The following is a 19,807-nucleotide window of genomic DNA, read 5'->3' as shown; positions in this document are numbered from 1 at the left end:
AAATTCCTGTTTTTATTAACGTAGTCTGGTGTGTTTGAAGACAGATGAGACATCACTCTAAAATACACTGAACACTGTTTTGTCTGACTTTGTTGTTTTAGATGGTTAGGTTGGCTAAATGTGTTATATTGTTACAGGACTTGTCCATGTCTATAAAACAAATGAACCATTTAAAGAGAATCACAATACTTCGTTCCTGATAACAGAGACAATTTAGATTTATTTTGGGCCTTTTTGGGCATTTGTTGTCGAGGACAATGGATAGAGTTGGAAATCAGGGATCAAGAAAGTGGTGGAGGACACGTGTTAAAGGAGCCGCAGATCGGATTCGAACCCGAGCCTCCGTCTATGGGATGTGCACAAGAAAGAAACAAAGAAATATGTATTCATTGTTTGAGACAAAGCATCTCTGTAAAATTCAATGTAAGATATGCTTGAAGGTTTTTTTCTGATTGTGGTTCAATGAGAGTTTAACCTCGAAATGCCAACAAAAGGGGAGGAAGAGGAGAGGGAGACAAAGAAAGAGGGGTGAAGATGAGGACGGGAGGAGGACGAGGAGAGGAGAGAGTGAGCTAATTAGCCCAGGCGGCTTAAATACATCAAGACCTGGATGAGTCCTGTGTGTGTGTGTGTGTGTGTGTGTGTGTGTGTGTGTGTGTGTGTGTGTGTGTGTGTGTGTGTGTGTGTGTGTGTGTGTGTGTGTGTGTGTGTGAGAGAGAGAGAGAGGGATCAATACCCAGCATTAGATGTGAAAATGTCCTCGGGCTGATCATTGACCTCACAGTCAGAGAAAAGCTGCAGATTTTTCTTCTGCACTTTGTCGTGTCAATTAGAAATCAATTCCATGTTTTCTTTGTTGTGTTTCTGCATTATTTTAGGTATTCCGATGCGTGTTACCTTCCCTTTTATTAGAACTGGAGCTAGCTAGTTTACAGCCTGGTCCTTTTAATCTTTTGAGACACTCACTTTTGAGAGACTGTTAAAACTGAAAACTTAATCCTCATACTGTATGTGGTCTGCATGGTTTGGTTTGTCTGAGCTGCAGAAATCTAAAAGTTCATGCTTCAAATCCACTTGTTACAGTTTTTGTATCTCTCTTTTGTATAAAATGTTTGTTTACTCGACTGAACGCTGTTTAGATGATTCTCATTCAAGCATTTCTGCTGATTTTTCGACTAAAAGTAATCATGTGTAACTATTATCATAACCAGATGATCAGAATCAGGTGTTAGCTTCCTCTGTGACCCACTTTGAGCTGGTCTAAGGTGTTTTCTGCCCTGCGACAAGCTGTCAGCTCCTATTAGGGACAAACATGAGAGTAAAAAAAATACATTAATGGAGTTTTTTATGCTTCCACAGATGTTTTGGAAAATGCATTTTAGGTAAACGACAGAAAACAGCAAAGAGTAGTTATTAATTATGGATGCAGAAAAGGTTGCATTGTGGGGGAAATCTGTGACCCTGTTAGCATGAAAAATATGTGAGGCAAACAGAGCTGTGCAAAGATTAATAAATAAAATGTGATGAAAGAAGTAAAACACAACATGTTGGTGTACATGATTTTTACTTACAGGGTTTCTTGAAATGAAGCTATCTGAAGACATGTCATGGTAGATTTTCATTAAATTTATCAGGTAATGTCTGATAGGAATGGTTGTATGAAATCAAAACAAGATATATTTTACGTTTGTTCCATCTGCGCCCAGGACTCAGCTTTTCTTTGTTGTCGGGTTTTTCAAAAAGCGACAGAGGTGTTGTACTAATGATGGTTCCCAACCTCGTCTCTAGGCCCTGACAGGGTCATCAAATTATCCACGTGGTCAGAATTCATTATGAAAAAACAGAAGATGGATCACACAAAAAGAAAAATCCAAAAGGACCCTGCACAATCCCACACAACAAATACACCTGTTTCTTCTATAGCACACAGACAGGAAAGGATCACACCAACCATGAACACACACACACTAGTTTCTCCAGTCGTCAGGTGACAGGTCAGTAGTTTGTTCCACAGAGCGGCACCATAGTGACGGATTTCACCTTCACCTGGTTGAGTTTTGGTCAGTTCCATAGGCCTGTACCTGCAGATTTGATGGATCTGATTGGGCTATTGACAGGAAGTAATATTATGAATTCGATTCTGCCCTGAACTGGAAGCCGATAAAGATTTTCCAGTCGCTGTCTTGTTTGAATAATATATTGTATAGAGATATAGTTATAAAATGAATTATAAAAAATGTCTCCCTGTAATTTGTTGTTGTCCTTCCTTCTTTTTGAAGAGGATCCTTTTTTTGGTGATATGAAGTCATGAAAATGAATGTTTAAGATTTTTTTTTTCACACACAATTGCACAGAATAGATAGTGGAGATGGGTTTTTGTACCCGTATTATTTGTTTTATATAGATAATATTATTTTTATATTTTATATTTTATATGCTGCTTTTGCATTTCCACAAAATCAACATTTTAACGTGATGTAATAACAATTTAGAAAAAACTTATTTTAAGTCTTTTTTCCCCCCAACTAAATCAGTGAAATATCCTCCTGTCAATGAAGATCATTGAAACGGAACGAGTCTGAGGAGGTGTGGACACGGAGGAGGTGTTTGCAGGAGGTGTGGACTTTTCTGCAGAGGCTCGTAGAGTCCAACAGGATCCGTCATTCAGCCTCACACACTCAAACACAGACACGACACGCACGTAGACAAGTCAGTGTATCTAATTTTGTTCCTCATGGACACACGTTGTGCTCTTTGCGCTCAGACTCCACCGGAGGAGAAACTTTTGGGAGTTTAATTTATAAGAAGGAGCCTCGGACATGAAGTTTTCCGGAGGAGGAGCGGCGCTGCTGCTGCTGCTCCTTGGCCGCTGCTGCTGCACCAACCCCGGCAGGAGAGGTAAGAGAGCCCGGGGAGGAAGCTCCGGAGAGGGGGAGAGGGGGAGAGGGGGAGAGGGGGAGGGAGGAAGCCGGAGTCTGGATGAAGGTGGTCCTATCATCATACTGTATCTTTCGCGTTGTCTTCATTGCCTGTAAGGTTGTGAAACATGTCCACCACGCCTTTTTTAACCACGTGTTTTTAAATGACATATTCGAGACAATTATCCATTATCAAAATGTACTGAAGCTTTAAAAAAAAACAACAACTATGTTTAATGAGATATGTGTGGAGAGGAACGAATCTTATGAACCCTATCTGAAGTTCAGAAAAATATTGGCAACGTTTCTGTTGCAACGTTGCCAATGTTGGGTTGTTCTTTTTTTTTTTTTACTAGAATCATAGCAAAGTTAAAATTTCTGGCATCCTTATAACATTATTTACCCAAATAACGGATTTCTTTTTCAGCTAACGATACACCCAGTGTGACAGTGCTGGTGAAATTCCACATTTTAATAAAAACTATTATCCAACAACATTTGATTTCTATTGTACATTTCATAATACACAAAGAGCTTTAGGGGGGAAATACAGCATATAAAACAACAAGCTTGAAGAATTAATGAATGTATTTTTATTGAAAGATAAATAAGCAAACCCAATACAATGAGGGGAAATTATCTTAATCCACAGGATCTAACTTTATATGCCTCTATAATTTCGATGTCAAAATGTGTAATAATTCCATCCACATTAATCCATATATTGATTATAAGAAGCAACAAGAGTGAAGGACTTAAACTGAAACAATCATAATTATAAACAACAATTGTACATTTTGACACAAAGAGCATATTAAAAGATTAATGCAGATTAATAATTTAGCCACAGAGCTTTGAGATCATCAGCAAAAATCAAACACTCAATCATGTTATTTTTATTACTCTTTCACAACTCTCTACCTGCCGAAACAGTTCTGTCAAGGCTGACGTGACGATTGACAGACACATTAAGGTTCATAAAGTCTGAAAAGGACAGCTGAAATGTGGAGTTTCTTTAAATATTTCAGCACACTGTCTCCTTACCGATCGTCACAGAAACTGAATTATCACAAATTAAACGTTCATTTCCTGCTGTTTTCTTTGCATTGGAGCCAAATACTGTGGCTCGTCTGTCCTGCTGTTGGCTGAAAACCAGCATCCTCTAAACATGGAAGGAAAATATGAGTATCTGAATATTTTTTGTCTAGCACATTATTATTTTGTTTGTAAAATAGCAGAACAAATTGAAAAGTAGCTGGTACAAGGATTCAAAGTCTTGTACTTTTCAGCAAATCATCACTTTTTGGAGGAACATTCAATATTTTATGTTTAACTTAATCGATAAAAAAAAGAAGGAAGATGATAGAAAAACAGTGAAAAACCATTCAGATTGGTTTATGTTTATTACACTGTTGCTTTTCTCATACTGTATATGTACAAAACTGGTGAAAATATCCTGACATTTTCAGGGTGAGCTGCATGTGTGAATGGAAATTAATACTTTTTTCTTCACCCCAACTTTACCTGGTTCTTTACCTACAATCTCCCTGGCCAAATTTCCCTGTGAACTTGAAGAGAGAGTCGACGTGTGAACAAAGGAGATATTCAGGAAAGTTTACCATGAATGACGGGGCGGGTGATGACGTCTATATCTTGCAATCGGTGTAATCTTTGTGCATGTTGTGAAAACTGATTCTGACAGTACATTTTTCTGCTCACCAGCCTCAACCATCAATCTTCAGTTCTATAGCACTTTTTTTAATCACTCCATAGTTATACTTTTTATACACCAAATTTCACCTTGCATTGATAAAAAGGCTAAAATTGTTATTTTGGAGTCAGACTCTTTCACTGCTTTAGGGAAACCTTCAGACTGTGAGGAACGTACGAAAGGGCAACTCAGGAAGATTTCAGCGGTCTGAAATTTGAACAGCTTACTGTACGTGTGTATCAGGGCTGCAGCTTCTAATTATTCCCATTATCAGTTTGCATCAACTGTACAGGGTGTGCAGTCATTTCACAAACACAAAGATGCAATCTGAGATATGAAGGAAAACCAATCAAAAACCAGAAACACACTGCAGGTCTTGAAAAGATTTTCTGACTATGGTTTGTGTTAAACGAGTTTCAAAAAGATGGAAATCTGATGGAACTGATTCTCTCCGAAACACTTTCAGACTGGATAGTCGGAAGATGAAGAAGAAGAATGAAAAACAGGCTCAGCGAGCATTATGGGACTTCTGAATAATGAGACAATGATGAGGTTTGGAAATATCTCTGTCCAATCAAGTTGTTGGGCTGGAATAAGAGTTTTGTAGAACAAGAGAATAAATAGCCAACTGGTGATGGGAGGAAACGCTGAGCGCAACAAATCAGACTGTTAAAACTGTGTGTGTGTGTGTGTGTGTGTGTGTGTGTGTGTGTGTGTGTGTGTGTGTGTGTGTGTGTGTGTGTGTGTGTGTGTGTGTGTGTGTGTGTGTGTGTGTGTGTGTGTGTGTGTGTGTGTGTGTGTGTGTGTGTGTGTGTGTGTGTGTGTGTGTGTGTGTGTGAGTAATAACTGAAAACAGCTGACTGCTCTGTCTCTTTGTCTTGACAACAATTGGATAATGTTGAGGACTTTTAAATGATGAAGTGAGTTTGTGTGTTTTTCCTTGTTTTCAATAGACTGTTGTTGTCTTACTGTTAGACGCTCTGCGGACAACCAAGGAGCATCAGTCTGAGGCCCACGTTATAGACAAGGGAAACTCAAAATTCCCCAATTAAGACAGTCAATCAAAGAGCCGGATTCAAAGATGATACTTCACGATACGATAACATATGATACTTTATGATACCTCATGATTACGGCCCGACCGATATGGTGTTTTTAGGGCCGCTACGAGACAAGACGGTTACTCATCTGGGAAGTTACTGTGTCTGTTTGTGCATCGAAATCCAAAGAAATTGGGTTGGTTACAAAATCAAAAATGTTATTGTTATTATTACATATGGATTGGTCCTGTAAATAACCAACCAGAAAAATCTAATATTAACTTGTTCATTCATTGAACTCTGACTGAGGACAGAGGTTAAGCTTTGACCTGAACTATGGAGTCTTTAACATTAACAGAGTGGGGGAAAATACCCTCAGTGCACTGTGTCAAACCCTTGTGCTTATGTCTAGTTGATGTACAGAAAATGCCTTTTCTTTCTTTTTACTTACAACCTGATAGTTTTGAATGTTTTGTCTTTACATAACACAGAAATGTTTCTGATTGGTCGAGATACTTCTGTGATTATAATCTGCACATTCAGCATTTTTTTTGTCTTTGACTTGTTTTCTCTGTTTGAACAGACTCATCAAGTGATGCAATCATTAAGGCAGATTTTTTTTTATTCATTTCTGCTCAGACCAGAGTTTGTTTGTTTTTCATGGTAAAGCTATGTTTAACCCTTAATTTAACATTAAACATAAAACTTGAACCGTTTCGTCTGCGCAGAGTTTGACCTCGTCTGCAACAGAAACGTCCAACTAAAGTGTGTGCGTATGTTTGTGTGCGTATGTGTGTGTCAGAGAGACTCCCATTGAGTTTGACTTTTGGGAAAGACCTTGGCAGTGTGTTTGTGCATGTCGGTGTGTTGCTTAGGAGGCAGCCCCATGGTATCCGTGGTAACACTATTAGCATACCCAGTTGTATTGACTGAATGAACTATGAAAACATTCAGCCAGAGGACACACTGTGCTCAGCAGGCTGTGTGGACGGATTATCAGACAACTCCCCCCTCCTCAAAAAGCACTGAAAGGACCCACTGCACGACTGCAAGCTGATTTGCATGTTGTTTTTTGTTTATTTTAGGTTTCTTCTTTAGTGTAGATATACATCTCTTAGTTTTACGTCTCTTTGTGATCACATTGCATTTGCCTGTGATTGTATTGCACCTCTTCATGGTTTTACGTCACTAAAGGGTGGATTTGATCCTTTTGTTGAGTCATCACCTTAATGCAATTCTTTGTCATCTTTTTTTGTAATGTTGTGTTTCTTTGTAGGGCTGCAGTAATTCATTATTTTAGTCAGCTAGTGTTCTAATGATTCATCTGGTAATTAATAGAGTAATCTGATGACAATTATTGCATGCTCAGCTATTTATTTTTTTTCAACGAATCTTTGTTTTGCTTTGTTTAAGAGCAAAAGTGTTAAAGAGAAGAGAAAATAAGACTGATTTCTTACAAAAAACGTAGTTTTCCATTTTGGTATATAACATGTTTTCGTGCTTTTTTAAACTTACTGTAGTTTTATTTTTATTCTGATCTAAATGTGTCTGCTGTAGCAATATAATATCACCTGTGGGATTAGTAAAGGATCATCTTATCTTGTCTTATTACCAGGTCTACAAAAATGTCATACTTTAAGTTCATTAGACTGGTTATATTTTTTTTATTATGTTGAGGGGATGCTGCTTATCCTGTTCATTGCAATCCAATTAAAATAGCACACATTTCGACCCTTCATGCCTGCATTAAAGTTCACATAGTTTACTCCTTTTCAACAAGTTTGAAGTCTGCAAAGCATGTCTTTGAAGATTCTTGCTAAAAGTCCACTCTAATTCCCTCTTACAGAATAAACTATAAACCCCTGTATTTCAGCCCTGCTCTGAACAGGCTGTTTCTGTGTCTGTCGCTTTAAATGCAAATGACCTCGCGCCCCTGGAAGGGAATGTGCCGGCTTTCTTTCACCACTAAGGATGGAAGACCTTGTTGTGTTCAGATCTTTCTGTTATGACTATTCAATACATATTTGTACACATTTATTTTTTTTTAAACTGATTTTCAGTCTTCATTGGCTGTGTACTTTCTCATCTGTCAGGAAGCTAGAAAGTGAAAACAGTTCAACATTCAAGCTTTGAACACGGGGCGTAATGTTACGGCAAAGGCTGCAAGGCAGACTGTCAGTCACCTGTGGGAAGAGTTACTTCCTTTTTTGACATCATGAAGGGAATATTTCCAAACGGCCTGTTTAAGAACATATTTTCTAAAAAGCAGAGCCCCCCCCTTCAGAAAGTCTGGATTCGCCCCTGCTTGTTAAGCTAGCAAAAAGTGCAAGCACGTCATGTCACATGGGCTCTGAGGATGGACAGAGGGGGCAACAAGTGAACAACAGTGGATAAGTGGTGAGAGAGAGCAGCAAAGTGACGATGAATGGGGGGAATGAGTCGGAGAAGTTGACAATTTGTTGGTAGAGTGACATTTATTCAGGGCTATCTCAAAACATTCAGCGCCCCCTGGCATCCTTGGTGGCTGCGTACGCTAAGGCCCCTTGGGGAAACAAGGTACCAGGCAATTTCCTACCTTTACCTAATCTTAAAACCACCTTTTGAAGGTGTGATCGATCAGATATAATCACTTGTTTGCCATGTCTATCAGCATCTGTTCTCTGACTAGTTGAGCCTGTCTGTCTGAGTTTTACAGAGTCATCAGTCAACCTGTGGTCACATTTAGTCCTTTTAATGAGGTGGAGTCATGAATTCAAATAACAGAGTGGAGTTTCTCAGCAGTGAAAGAAACAGTGTTGAATCTTCAGTGCTGCAGGTGTGACCTGAGGGTTCGAGGATGGAGGGCGTGGGACATCCCTCGAGGCAATTTCATTCATTCATGACACCGTGCTGTACAAAATAAATTAACTCGACTTTTCTTGGCGTGACCTGGAGTCACAGCACCAGTGCAGCCTGGGGGATTTCAGAGCTGGAATGTGAAGAATGTCAATAATGGAGCTTAGAAACTGTTCGCAGGATTATACAGGCGGCTCACTCTCTCTTACTGTAACATGTAAACGCGGAAACAAGAGAAGAAAACCGCTCTCACCTGAGGTTGACTTCCATTAAAAAACTGTTGACCCTGATCACACAGAGCTCCACCTGTCTGCTGTAGTCACACGTCACAGTACCTGCTTCAAACATCAACATAATGTCCTTCTATACCTGCTGTCTTAAATATTTGTTGTTTACTGATTTTTATTTTGGACTTCAGACGGCGTTGGATTACTATTTCTTTCATTTCGGTGGATTTCGGCTGCATGCTCGCTTGTTCTTTCTTGTGGGTTAGGGTTATGCGTGTCTATGCTAACCCTATAGCAACAGCTGGTGGTATAGTAATTCGTTTGTGCGCCAATGTGAGGAAGGCCGAGTTTGAATCCAACCTGTGGCTCCTTGCCCGCGTGTCATTCCTTATTCATCATTCCCCATGTCTGACTTTATCCACTCTCTAAACTAAAGACAAATCCCCAAAATAAACTTTTTACAATAACAAAACTAGATCTGCTCACAAGAGCCAACGTTTTTTATTTAAATGGATCTGTTGGAGTGAGCGAATGCTAGTTATTGGGGGACTTGCTTCAGCCCTGTCATTTCAGCTCAGGCATAAGCTCGTCAACAAAATTGTATAAAGTTCTGGTTTTTCCAGCTTGCAGACAGTGAGTGTTTAGATGGACTTCCAGGATTCCAGTTATTAGCCTTATGCTAGTTTGAATCTTGACATGCACACACAGAGACGTGGCTATTCAATCCTGTATACATGATAAATACTAGTATCCTGGTTTCTGATCACTGCTTCTTATTTGTGCAGGTGCCTGTGATGTTTATCTAGGGATCTGATGTTGAGATGTACAAACACGAAAACCTGATCAAAACACGGCCATGTCGATGCGCTCACCGACACAAAGCTGTTAAATCCAGCACATAAAAGTGAACTATTTGTGCCCTGAGAAGTGTCTGCAGGTTGGTGAACATCCACCTCCATCTACTCTCACAAATTATTTTTCTCAGTTTGAAGTTACAACAGTAAATATTAAAGCTCCAGGCACTTTGAAGTTGAACATTTGCAAACACTTCCTGACTTAGGACATGTAAAAAAAAAAAAAAAAAAATCCTTCATCTCTGTTTCTTGAAGCAGAGTTGCGCATCCACATTTTTTATCACATCTGAGTATCTGTATGACCTCTACCTGGGATGGACGTGAGGGGACGTGTCCTCCGTCTGTCACCAGAGCAGATTATTACTGTAAGCAGGTCAAAAAAAGAAAAAGGAAAAAACAGGAGCTGCTCGGTCGTTGGAATTTTCCTTGAACGGCAGCAAAGTGAGCGAGAAGCAGCAGCTTCAGCCTGACAGACAAGCAGAGTCTCGCTCTGACCTGCTCACACTGCTGCAGGCAGGACGCACACACACACACGCATACACACACACACACACACACACACACACACACACACAGTCCATGATCTGACATGTGCAGCAAACACTCTCACACATGCATGGTGCAGCTTTTATGATTTGTTTTTGATCGGGAGCTCGTTTGCTCAGGAGTTTTCATTCAGCTTTCTTTCGGCTCTGACAGGATCGTGTTTCTGTTCACAGCTGAAAGACAAACTAATCAATGTTTGCTCTTCAGGAACCGGCACGTTAGAAGATTTTATTGGTGCAGAGCAAAACAAAGCCGACAGAAGCAGCTGGACGGGTTTTCATTATTTTCATAAATCATTGTGATCTGCAGCACCTTTTTTTTTTTTTTTAATTGATGCAGACTGTATATCTCCTGTGTAGTGAAGAACCTATCCAGAATTCCCACTTTGAATGATCAGACTTCAGATAATGCAAATCATTAATGATCCCTTTTTTTAAAACTCAGAAATGTTGTCAAGCTTCCAGGTTTGTGTGAGAACAAAAAGTTTGAGTCGAGTATGAAGCACAGAAGTCGGATTTAAAACAAAAAAGTGAAACTAAAATATAATTTTCTAAAACTTGTTGAGTGTGCACTCAACCGGACCTGTCTCTCAGCTGGTTGAGACATTCCTGAAGAGTGTGTGTGTGTGCTGTTTGTGTGTGTGACACAGACAAGGCCGCTGTGTTCCTATCATTGCGTTCTGCAGGACAACATGTTGTCTGTCTCACCATCTGAGGCCTATTTTTCCCCATAAGTCCCCCAACACAAACAGTTGTTTAAAACAAACGTACAAACCCAGTCTCACAGTCTGCTTACAAATAACACAACATTGAAAAGTCATGACACGCATACGCCAAATTGCAATTTTGCGTGCATATAATGCGCCAATCCCTAACTTTCATCAGGAGGAGTCAAGGGGTTACCCATAGACAACTTTTCAAACCTCTCCCAATCCCTTTTCCCAACCTTAACCAGTCGGTATGTGTTGCAAGGCGTATCATATGCACGCAAAATTGCAATTTGGCGCATGCATGGCACAACACACGTTGTGTTATTTGTACGCATATTGACGAGACCGGGTTGAACGTGCATGCGTGTATTAGTGGTACATGTGAAAGCAATGAGCATGTTGTTAAAACCACATCCTGCGTCAGACGTTATGACCTGAAACAGTTTAAAGCAGAGTGTATTCATCTGTTTCTCTCCAAATCAATTCAAATGTCAATAGAAACACTTTACCACAGTTTATAATCTGATGTTGGATCGAGCAGAACGATCAAAGGCCGTCATTGATTTTATGCAGAAAGAATATTTGAGTTCCAGGAGGACGTCGGGCTGCAGGCAAGGTGACTGCAGGTCAAACACTCGACGTATCGATCATTAAGCACAAGCTTTTTATGCATTCATCTCTTTATGGTCCTGTGTTGGTCGTGTTCCATTTCAGCTTCAGTCACAGACAGAGTGAACATCTGTCACTTTGGAGCTGCTTTGGTGCAAAATGAAGGAACAATTAAAGAAACAGATGACAGAAGAATAAACAGCTGGTTCAATCAGATCATCTCTGAATCAAAAAATAAAATGAAGGGTTGGCTTCGTACGCGTTCCCTCCACTGTTGAAAAAATCACTCTCTGAATCTTTTCTCTGTCTTCTTTGAAAACACTGGAGGATTCAAACACTGCGAGGATATCCCTGAAGACAGTTACTGTTAATTATGAAACTTACCTTCCCGGTTTCTTGTAAATGCTCTCCCTGCAGGCAGGTTTCTGAACACAGCCAAAGATTGTTTATAAGAGTCAGAAGCTTCACTCTGTGACAGGATCAGGAAAGATGGAGAAAGATCACACAGATCATTCAGTGAAAGTATTAATACCTCACAGTAATTATGCATCAAAGTGCGTTGCGGACATGAAATAGATTCCTTCAAAATTATTATTAGTTGTTTTATTTAAATCTGAGCTCATTATTTACACATCGGGGTGATTTAAAAATCCAAAATGTCTCTGAATGTCTCTCATAGTTTTCTTCTTCCTGCTGCAGTGAAACAGTCTACAATGTCTGCAACATAATCCTTAATGGACCAAAGTGTGTACAATAGAAGTTGTTTTTGTCACTGAGTTTCTACATTAGAGGCAGGAGTAGCTCAGTCTATGGGAACTTCGGTTGGGAATTGTATGGTTGCTGGTTCAAGTCCAGATTTGATTGTCAATAAAATCTGGAAGTTGGTCTGCTGGTTGGGAAGTGTCACTTCACTTCCTGAGCACTTCCAATGTGCCCTTAAGCAAGGCACTGCACCCCAGCAGCAATTTTTGGTTGAGCAGCAGTTGATTAAACTGCAATTATTATTTTATCTTGCTGTTAATCGACTCGATATCCTGATGTTAAGGTGGTGCAAGCCAGGAGAGGAAAATGTCGACCAATCACAGGGCTTGCGGTCTGTGTTGTTTGGCGGAGTAGTTACATTTTTGAGGAGGTGATCGTCAGGCTACTTCTACGTATTATACAGGGCGACGAGAACGTACAGCGTAGATTGGAAGCAGAAGTGTATCAGGCTTAAGAGTCTCACAATATTCCAGAAAGGATCCTTTACGCATCCTTGATACCTACATCAACAGCAAAGGTGTAAAAGTCCTGCACTGACACGGCTATGTGGAAGAGTCTAAACAAAACGACGAATCCAGGAGTGCAGCAGCTTCTGTGTCCCGTGAGGTAAAGTTCATGTTTTCATCAATGAAGTGTGGTGTGTTTGTAGAGAGTGATGTAAGAACTGTTTGTGGTTAAAAAATAAATCTTCCTCTGTAACAGAAAGGTCTCTCTTTGTAGAGTCATTTATGTAATGCTGTCTGACACTGAGAATAACAATCGGAGCCTGTCAGGGACAAAAACAACTTTTAGAGGACAGACTTTGAACCATCAACAGTTATGTTGCAGACTTCAATTCAGTGCTGTAGGATTAGCTCACGGAGACGTTCTAAACATTCTGTGCTATTAAACCATCAAGAAATAAATAAAGAACTCAGATCTGAAAAATCCTAAGAGAAGTGAACATCATGCATTTAAAGCTTTGTGCGTTTGTGTTTTTGGTCTTTCTTTATCAGAAATGTGTTTAAAGGTTGCAGGCAGGAGCGCTCTTCATCTTCGTCTTCTCTTTTTTTTCTTTCTTCTTCTCTCCTCTCTGATCTTTTATGAAGATTGATTTTGCTCTACCGCCCTGCGAACAAGCGGCCGCCACACTTTGACTTCACTTTGTATTTGCCTTTGCTTTCCTTTTAAAGCCTTTTCTCTGCTCTCAGAGGGATCAGCCTCTTCCCTGCGGGTCCTGGAAATTGTGGCGACAAGAACAGAAAGAAAGGAAAGAAAATGTGTGGAGAAGAGACAGAAAAGAGGACTCTCTGTTGAGATTATCAGCTGAGGTTAAAATTTAGACCTCAGATCTTTGAGCATCATCAGATACTGTGTCAACACAAAACCTCCCGGACATTTCAGGGAAATGAATTTACACGTTCTGTTCATCGATGCTTCTTTAATAATGAAGAACTTTTACACATTTAGGCCAAGACGAATAACAACCAAGAGTATTATTTAAACACTCACAGTGGAAAAGTTGCCAACGGTTTTGTGCAATTTGGACAGTGTGCAGAAGTTTTCTTCGAATTTTTGATTTCTTCATGACTCTCCTACATATCTGTCTGATGAAATAGGTATCAAAGTTAAAGTCATTTTTTTCTACATGTGCTGGACATACAGAATAATTGGAAAAAAAAGTGTTGTTCATGTTTCTCCAACATTGTTAAGAAACTGCTGAAAAGAGAGGACGTTTGGATTCACACTTCACAGTTGAACCTTTATAGAGTTGAGACGCATGTTTTTGTTATGTCGTTTAGTTTGTCTTCGACTTTTAGTCGTTATCCTGTACATAGTGTAAGTATATTGTGAGTATGATCACATTTGGGTTGCGATGTTATGTGAGTGGGCTACACACGAGTGCTGTCACAGTTCTGGTACACTCCCTACTTTCCTCCCACTGTCATTAACCAATGAGTGATGACTCGCTGTGAGTAGGAGTGTACTCTGCTTTTTCAAATCTGTACCTGTATTGTTCTAGTCCCAGGAAGATGCATTGTGTCGAAATGTTAGTCCTTAGTACCAAGATGAATTGGCCTTAAGTGATTTGTGTGCTTCAGTACTTTCTTGGAGTTTGCTCAATCTAACCTCCATTTATGGACTGACTGAAGCTTAAGAGTTTCCTTCTTCTTTAACAGAATTTATTGTTTTCCTCTTTTTTTTTTTTTTTTTTTTTCAAACATGGCGGTTGAATATAACAAGCTTATTCTCACTATTAGAAGTCAGTGTACCCTCCCTTTTATTCTGAAGCAAGCTGTCACATCAAGTCTGTAGATGTTGCACTCAGGTCAGTTTTGGTTCAGATTGAGGTCTTCAGGTTGTAGCTGCTGCAGGGTCCATCAGGCAGCTGATTGGTTGGCTGGTTGGTTGACATAGAATTGTCAACAAGTGGGCGAACGCCGGTGCTGGAAAACACCATGTTGACAATTCTAACGGAGAACAGTGACTGTGGTGTCAGAGAGCAGCTCCTCCATTATTACCCATGATTCAATCAGAGACAGTGAAAAGTGCCTCAGTGAGCAGCACATTCCTCTGACCGAGAGAGAGAGAGAGACACACACACACACACACACACACACACAGACACACTGAGACTGCGTGAGTGTGCAGGTACACGCCTCAGTGTGTTATCTCACGCTCCATCTCTCGCAGGTTGTGAAACAGATAAATTCTTTTCTCCTCTCTGAGCTCTGATTGGCTGCTGCTGCGATTGCGATCAGAAGAACTTCCACAGGAGTTAAATAAACATCGATCATCATTAAAGAACCCAGAGCAAAAATGTATCTTTCAAAAGGATGATTTTTTTTCTCTCTCTCTCCCTCTAGCAACAGAACAGGTCGATTTGTTTAAGTCAGTCAGAATTTGACATTTTATCACGTTTTTAAATCGGTACTTCACAGCGTGCTGGTTTCCTCTCTGACTCTTGCATGATCTCATTGCTGCCTTCTGAGCTCCACAATAACTCCACTCAACCAGCATAACCAATCACAGCTTTGCAAAATGTTGAAGTAGGAAATAACAATTCTAGAAACAACAAATACAAACAAAGCAGACGATAACAAAACACACAATAATGAACGAATAGCAAAAAACGTGCACAAACAACAATAAACATGCTAACAACAACAAATACACTAACAAAAACACTCATTCAAAAACAACAAGCGTGCTAACGACAACAAACATGCATATACAGCAAGTGTGCTAAAACAACAACTTTGCTTAAAACAACAAACGAAGAATCATTTAACATAGCAATAGGTAACAAATGTAAAAATGAACGAAGGTGCAAAAATAAAAACATGCCACACAAAAAAAAACACTGAGCAAAAGGCAACGTATTGTCTAAAAGGGACAAACAAAACAAAAGAAACAAACAGCCTAAAAGCATATGACAACAAAACAGCAAAAAAACTAAAAGCAAGTAAACCACCTCCTTTAAGACAAAAAGACAAACACAGACAGAAACAAGAACAAACAAGAACAGCCTGGAGGCTTGTCATAATAGTAGAATTTTAAACTCTGATATGATCGGAGTAATAATCAAAAGTTATCGGTTCATGTTTCAATACCATGGCAACAGAACTATACAAGTTTTTTGGACACAATGCTGGGTTATGTCACTGTCTAGATTGTAAAAAAAAATACATTCTGGTGCTGAAGCGTAGCCAATGTATTTGTGCCACTCAAACTGTGTGCAAGAGTTTTGTTCAAGATTCAGGACTTTTTGATTCTAACATCAAGATAAGATGAAAACACATTCACAAGTATTGACAAACCTCAAAGCAGGTTGATGTTTCTATGTTGATGTCCTGCACTGAAGACATCTTGTGTGTGTGTGTGTGTGTGTGTGTGTGTGTGTGTGTGTGTGTGTCTATGTCTGTGTCTGTGTCTGTGTCTGTGTGTCTGTGTGTGTGAAACCTTGAATAAAGATTGAACCCAAACACAGAGGACAGATTTCCAGTCGGAAACGTTCCTCTGTAACGCATGAACACTGTTTGTAGAACAACACAGATTTGCACTTTACACAGATTGTTGATTTTAGCCGCTGAAAATGTTGCTGTTTGTTGACCCAAAGGTGATGGATCGAAAGGTTGTTTCCCTGAACAGATAGAGACAGAAAACTGACATTTAAAAGTGAAAAATATCAGCATAACATTAAGAGCTGGGGCCTCTTGAGCTAATTAGATTTTTTTAAGGGCTTTAAACCTCGCACCCTGCGTTGTAAATAAAGACGTGATCTGCCAAACTGTTTTAGTTTGTTTTGTTGATGCTGTCCAAATGTGTACTTGCTGTGCTGCTTCCTTGGCCAGGACCCGCTTGCAAAAGAGATTCTGAATCTCAATGGGATTATTCCTGGTTAAATAAAGGTTAATAAAAAATAAATAATAAAACATGAATTATTGATTTTCCATTCGATTTCGAAGAAATTCCTTATTCTAAACTCCTTGGATACTCATTGAACAAATGGGAGAGATTTTTTTTTTGTTAGAATTCCAGTTTTCTCCCACTTTAAGTTTTTGTGCTAAACTGTGATGACAAGAAATGTTGAACTGTCCCTTTAAATATAAAGACGAAAGAGGGAGAGAGAGGTTTACAGTGATGAATCAGGTCAGTTGACCCTAAAGTTGGAACAGCTAGTCCAAACAAACACTAATGGATGTGCACAAAAACACACTGGCAGGGAGAACTACTTATACGCAATGTGCCGTGTGACAGGACCTGTTCCTAAGAAAACAGTGTGTACATGTTTTGATGTGTTTTTTGTGTGTGTGTGTGTGTGTGGTGTGTGTGTGTGTGTGTGGTTGTGTTTTGTGTGTGTGAGCATGTGTACGTTAGTGATTAATTTCTCCGTTTTTTTCTTTAGAGGTCATAAAGTTCATATTTGGTTGGTGTTTCATAATCACACTGTTTCATTTGTCACAACAAGCCAACAAGTTGAATCTTCAAAAGATCACAATGCTCCATGAACAAGTCGCTAATAAGCATAATGGCTGTTTATTATTTTTTTATTAAGCGCTCATCAGTAATTTTGTCTAAATGACTATCATCAGTAGCTAATAGGCCATTAACAAAGTTACACACAGTTTGACCTCCACTCAATTATTATTACTGCTTACTGATGGTAAGTTAAGAAGTTGTTAAACATGAATTATGATCTTCATAGGCTTTGCTTAGTTGTACCTTATAAACACCAAACTAAGAAGAGCATATTAAGATTATGATTAATGTTTAACAACCTCCTAAATTGCTATCAATAAGCAGTAAGGGGAGTATTGAGGGCAAACTCTTAGTTGATAGCCTATCAGTTATTGACTCTGGTCATGTCCAGCAAAGTACTTATAAGCACCTACGTATGACTAATAAGCAGCTACTAATCAGAGTGCTAATAAGTAACTTAATTCAAAGTGATACCACCGATTTAAATGTACTTTTTGTCATCCTTTGGTGCTAAATATATCAACGTTGATTGACTGGGAAGGTGCTTTTCTGCCTCGATCCAACCACACCTCATTCAAAAGGTCGTCAGTTTAAGAAACAGATGAACTTTAAGTCTGCTTTGGTTTTCAAATCATTAACTCTTCTTGATCTCGTTCTGAGATTTGTCCAAGTTGACAAACTGCCAGAGTTTTAATTTGATGTGAAGCAGATAAGGTGAAGAAGAGGATGAGAGAGAGAGAGAGAGAGAGAAGGAGGAAGAAGATGAAGTGGGAGGATGATGAGTGAGGGAGGGAGCTGAGGGGAACAGGAAAGGAAAATAAGGGAGGATGGAGGAGACCACAGGGAGGAGGCCGCAAGGGAAGACATGAAGAAAGTTTAGTAGGTCTAAAGATAATTGTTATGAGATCAAAACTTGAACTGATGATGTCATTTATACATTTATATTCTGACATCATACATTAATAGTCAGTCTTTAATCAAGAGAGAGAGAATGAGGATGTGTGTGTGTACATCTGTGTGTGTCCAGATGTGTGCAGAACCCCCGAGGCCCTGTCCAATGGGCTACCTAAAAGTTTCGGGTTTGAGCCAATCAGAGAGCCGCAGGGAGCAGTGGAGGCTGCAGCTGTGTTGGTCTTTGTGACATCACAGCGGGGAGTCGGCCAATAGGAATGCAGCCAGAGAAACGGAGAGGGAGGAAAGTTCAGAGTGATACTGTATGAATCTGCTTTATGTGTCTCTCTGATGATGCAGCTTATTCAATCTCTACTCAGAATCATGTCTCACATGTCTCTTGAGGTCCTCTTTAATTCTTGTTTTCTGTCAGATTGAGCTTTTTCTTCTCACAAAGCACACGCCACACCTGCAGTTAAAAAGTACACACTTATTTTTGCAGCTTAAAGGTCAGACGTCAGTCTCTCTCATCATTGGCTTCATGTATGTGTAATGTCAATACTTCACCTACAGTGCATTACAAGAAAAAAGCAGACACATTCTTCTTATTATTCTTATTTAATTCATTGTGAGACTAAAACCAGTCTTTATATTTTGCAACAAAAGCGTTAAACTTCTGTACTTTGTGACATCACAGTGGTGTTGCACTGCTTCCTTTACTTAGAGCAGTCTTTGAGAGTTTTCTGTCGATGTATTTTGGGGCATTTTAGACTTTTTAACGTAACCTTTTAGCTTAGATTGTTTCGATTTTCGAGATTAATAAATAATATCACTATAAGAAAGCTGAGTTTGAAGAGTTCCGATGTGTATTTTTTCAGCTGTGGATTTAAGTCACACACACCCTTACATAAATGTCTATTTATTTGTAGTTCTTTGGGACACGTATATGATATTTTATATCTGCTCATGGGACAGGATGTTTCCTGTTGGGCACAGAGCCTTGTACTAATCTAAGTCATATTGTTGCTTTAAATGACGCTGTGTGTTTCCTGCTAAATCAGATCAGGTGTGTAGAAACCTGCAGGACAGGTGAACTGGTTTTAACATCAAACATTTGTTTCTTTGACCTCCATCCTCAGCAGGCAAATATTGTCTGCAGAAAGTTTCTCACTGACACACTCATCCTGTAGAGTTTCATTCCTCTGCGGCAGCTGTCACACGCTGTCACACCTCTCTGCTGCTCCCTGACGAGTTTCTATGAATGCTTTTATGTAATGACTTCATATCTGCAAACAAAACCGTGTCACCTGCTGTACCTGAACTCTGACTGAGTAGATGTGCCCATGAAGGCTGTTTTATATTTGAGTCAACAAGGAAACATAATGAATAAAAAATCTTTTCAGAGAAACCCTTTAGACTCTGTAGGAGAAATGTTCCTCCTGTGATATACGTAGATAATTAAGAAAACAATTTTTTTAGATGAATTTCTTTCTTGAACTAAACATCCTCAAAGTCTTACAATGCAGTGTTTATCGTTTTGGTTTTTTTCAGATGGAAAATTAAGATTAATGTAATTTTTTAAGTTACATTCAACATGAATTTAACTTAACTCAACAAAAACATCTGAAGGTAAAACTTTAATTCAAACCTTAATGACTTCAAGCAAAGTTTTAAACGTTGTTTTTAAAACAGAACTAAACTCAGATCAATTTTGTAAAAATCATTATGTTAGGAAGATGGATT

At 39.3% G+C, this 19,807-nt stretch overlaps 1 protein-coding gene and 1 long non-coding RNA gene across 2 annotated transcripts in view; one reads left to right on the top strand and one right to left on the bottom strand.

The window, feature by feature from the left end:
• Positions 1-2,733: 2,733 nt before the first annotated feature.
• The window catches only part of LOC306834837 (melanoma receptor tyrosine-protein kinase-like), a 32,923-nt gene continuing 15,849 nt past the window's right edge, over positions 2,734-19,807 (top strand). Inside the window, exon 1 of the mRNA XM_079361058.1 lies at positions 2,734-2,898. Within this exon, the coding sequence (XP_079217184.1) occupies positions 2,820-2,898 (79 nt within the window). The 5' untranslated portion in view covers positions 2,734-2,819. The remainder of the gene's footprint in view (positions 2,899-19,807) is intronic.
• LOC306835311 lies at positions 11,271-12,905 on the bottom strand. The gene is made up of 3 exons (XR_013780623.1): positions 12,675-12,905; positions 11,834-11,918; positions 11,271-11,596 (listed from the first exon to the last, which is right to left on the bottom strand). It is a non-coding gene; the product is annotated as an uncharacterized lncRNA (long non-coding RNA).

The sequence above is a fragment of the Symphodus melops genome (assembly GCF_947650265.1).
Source record: "Symphodus melops genome assembly, chromosome: 14".
Taxonomy (NCBI): domain Eukaryota; kingdom Metazoa; phylum Chordata; class Actinopteri; order Labriformes; family Labridae; genus Symphodus; species Symphodus melops.
The sequence above is the reverse complement of the archived record's forward strand: the minus strand, read 5'-3'. Positions and strand labels throughout refer to the sequence as shown.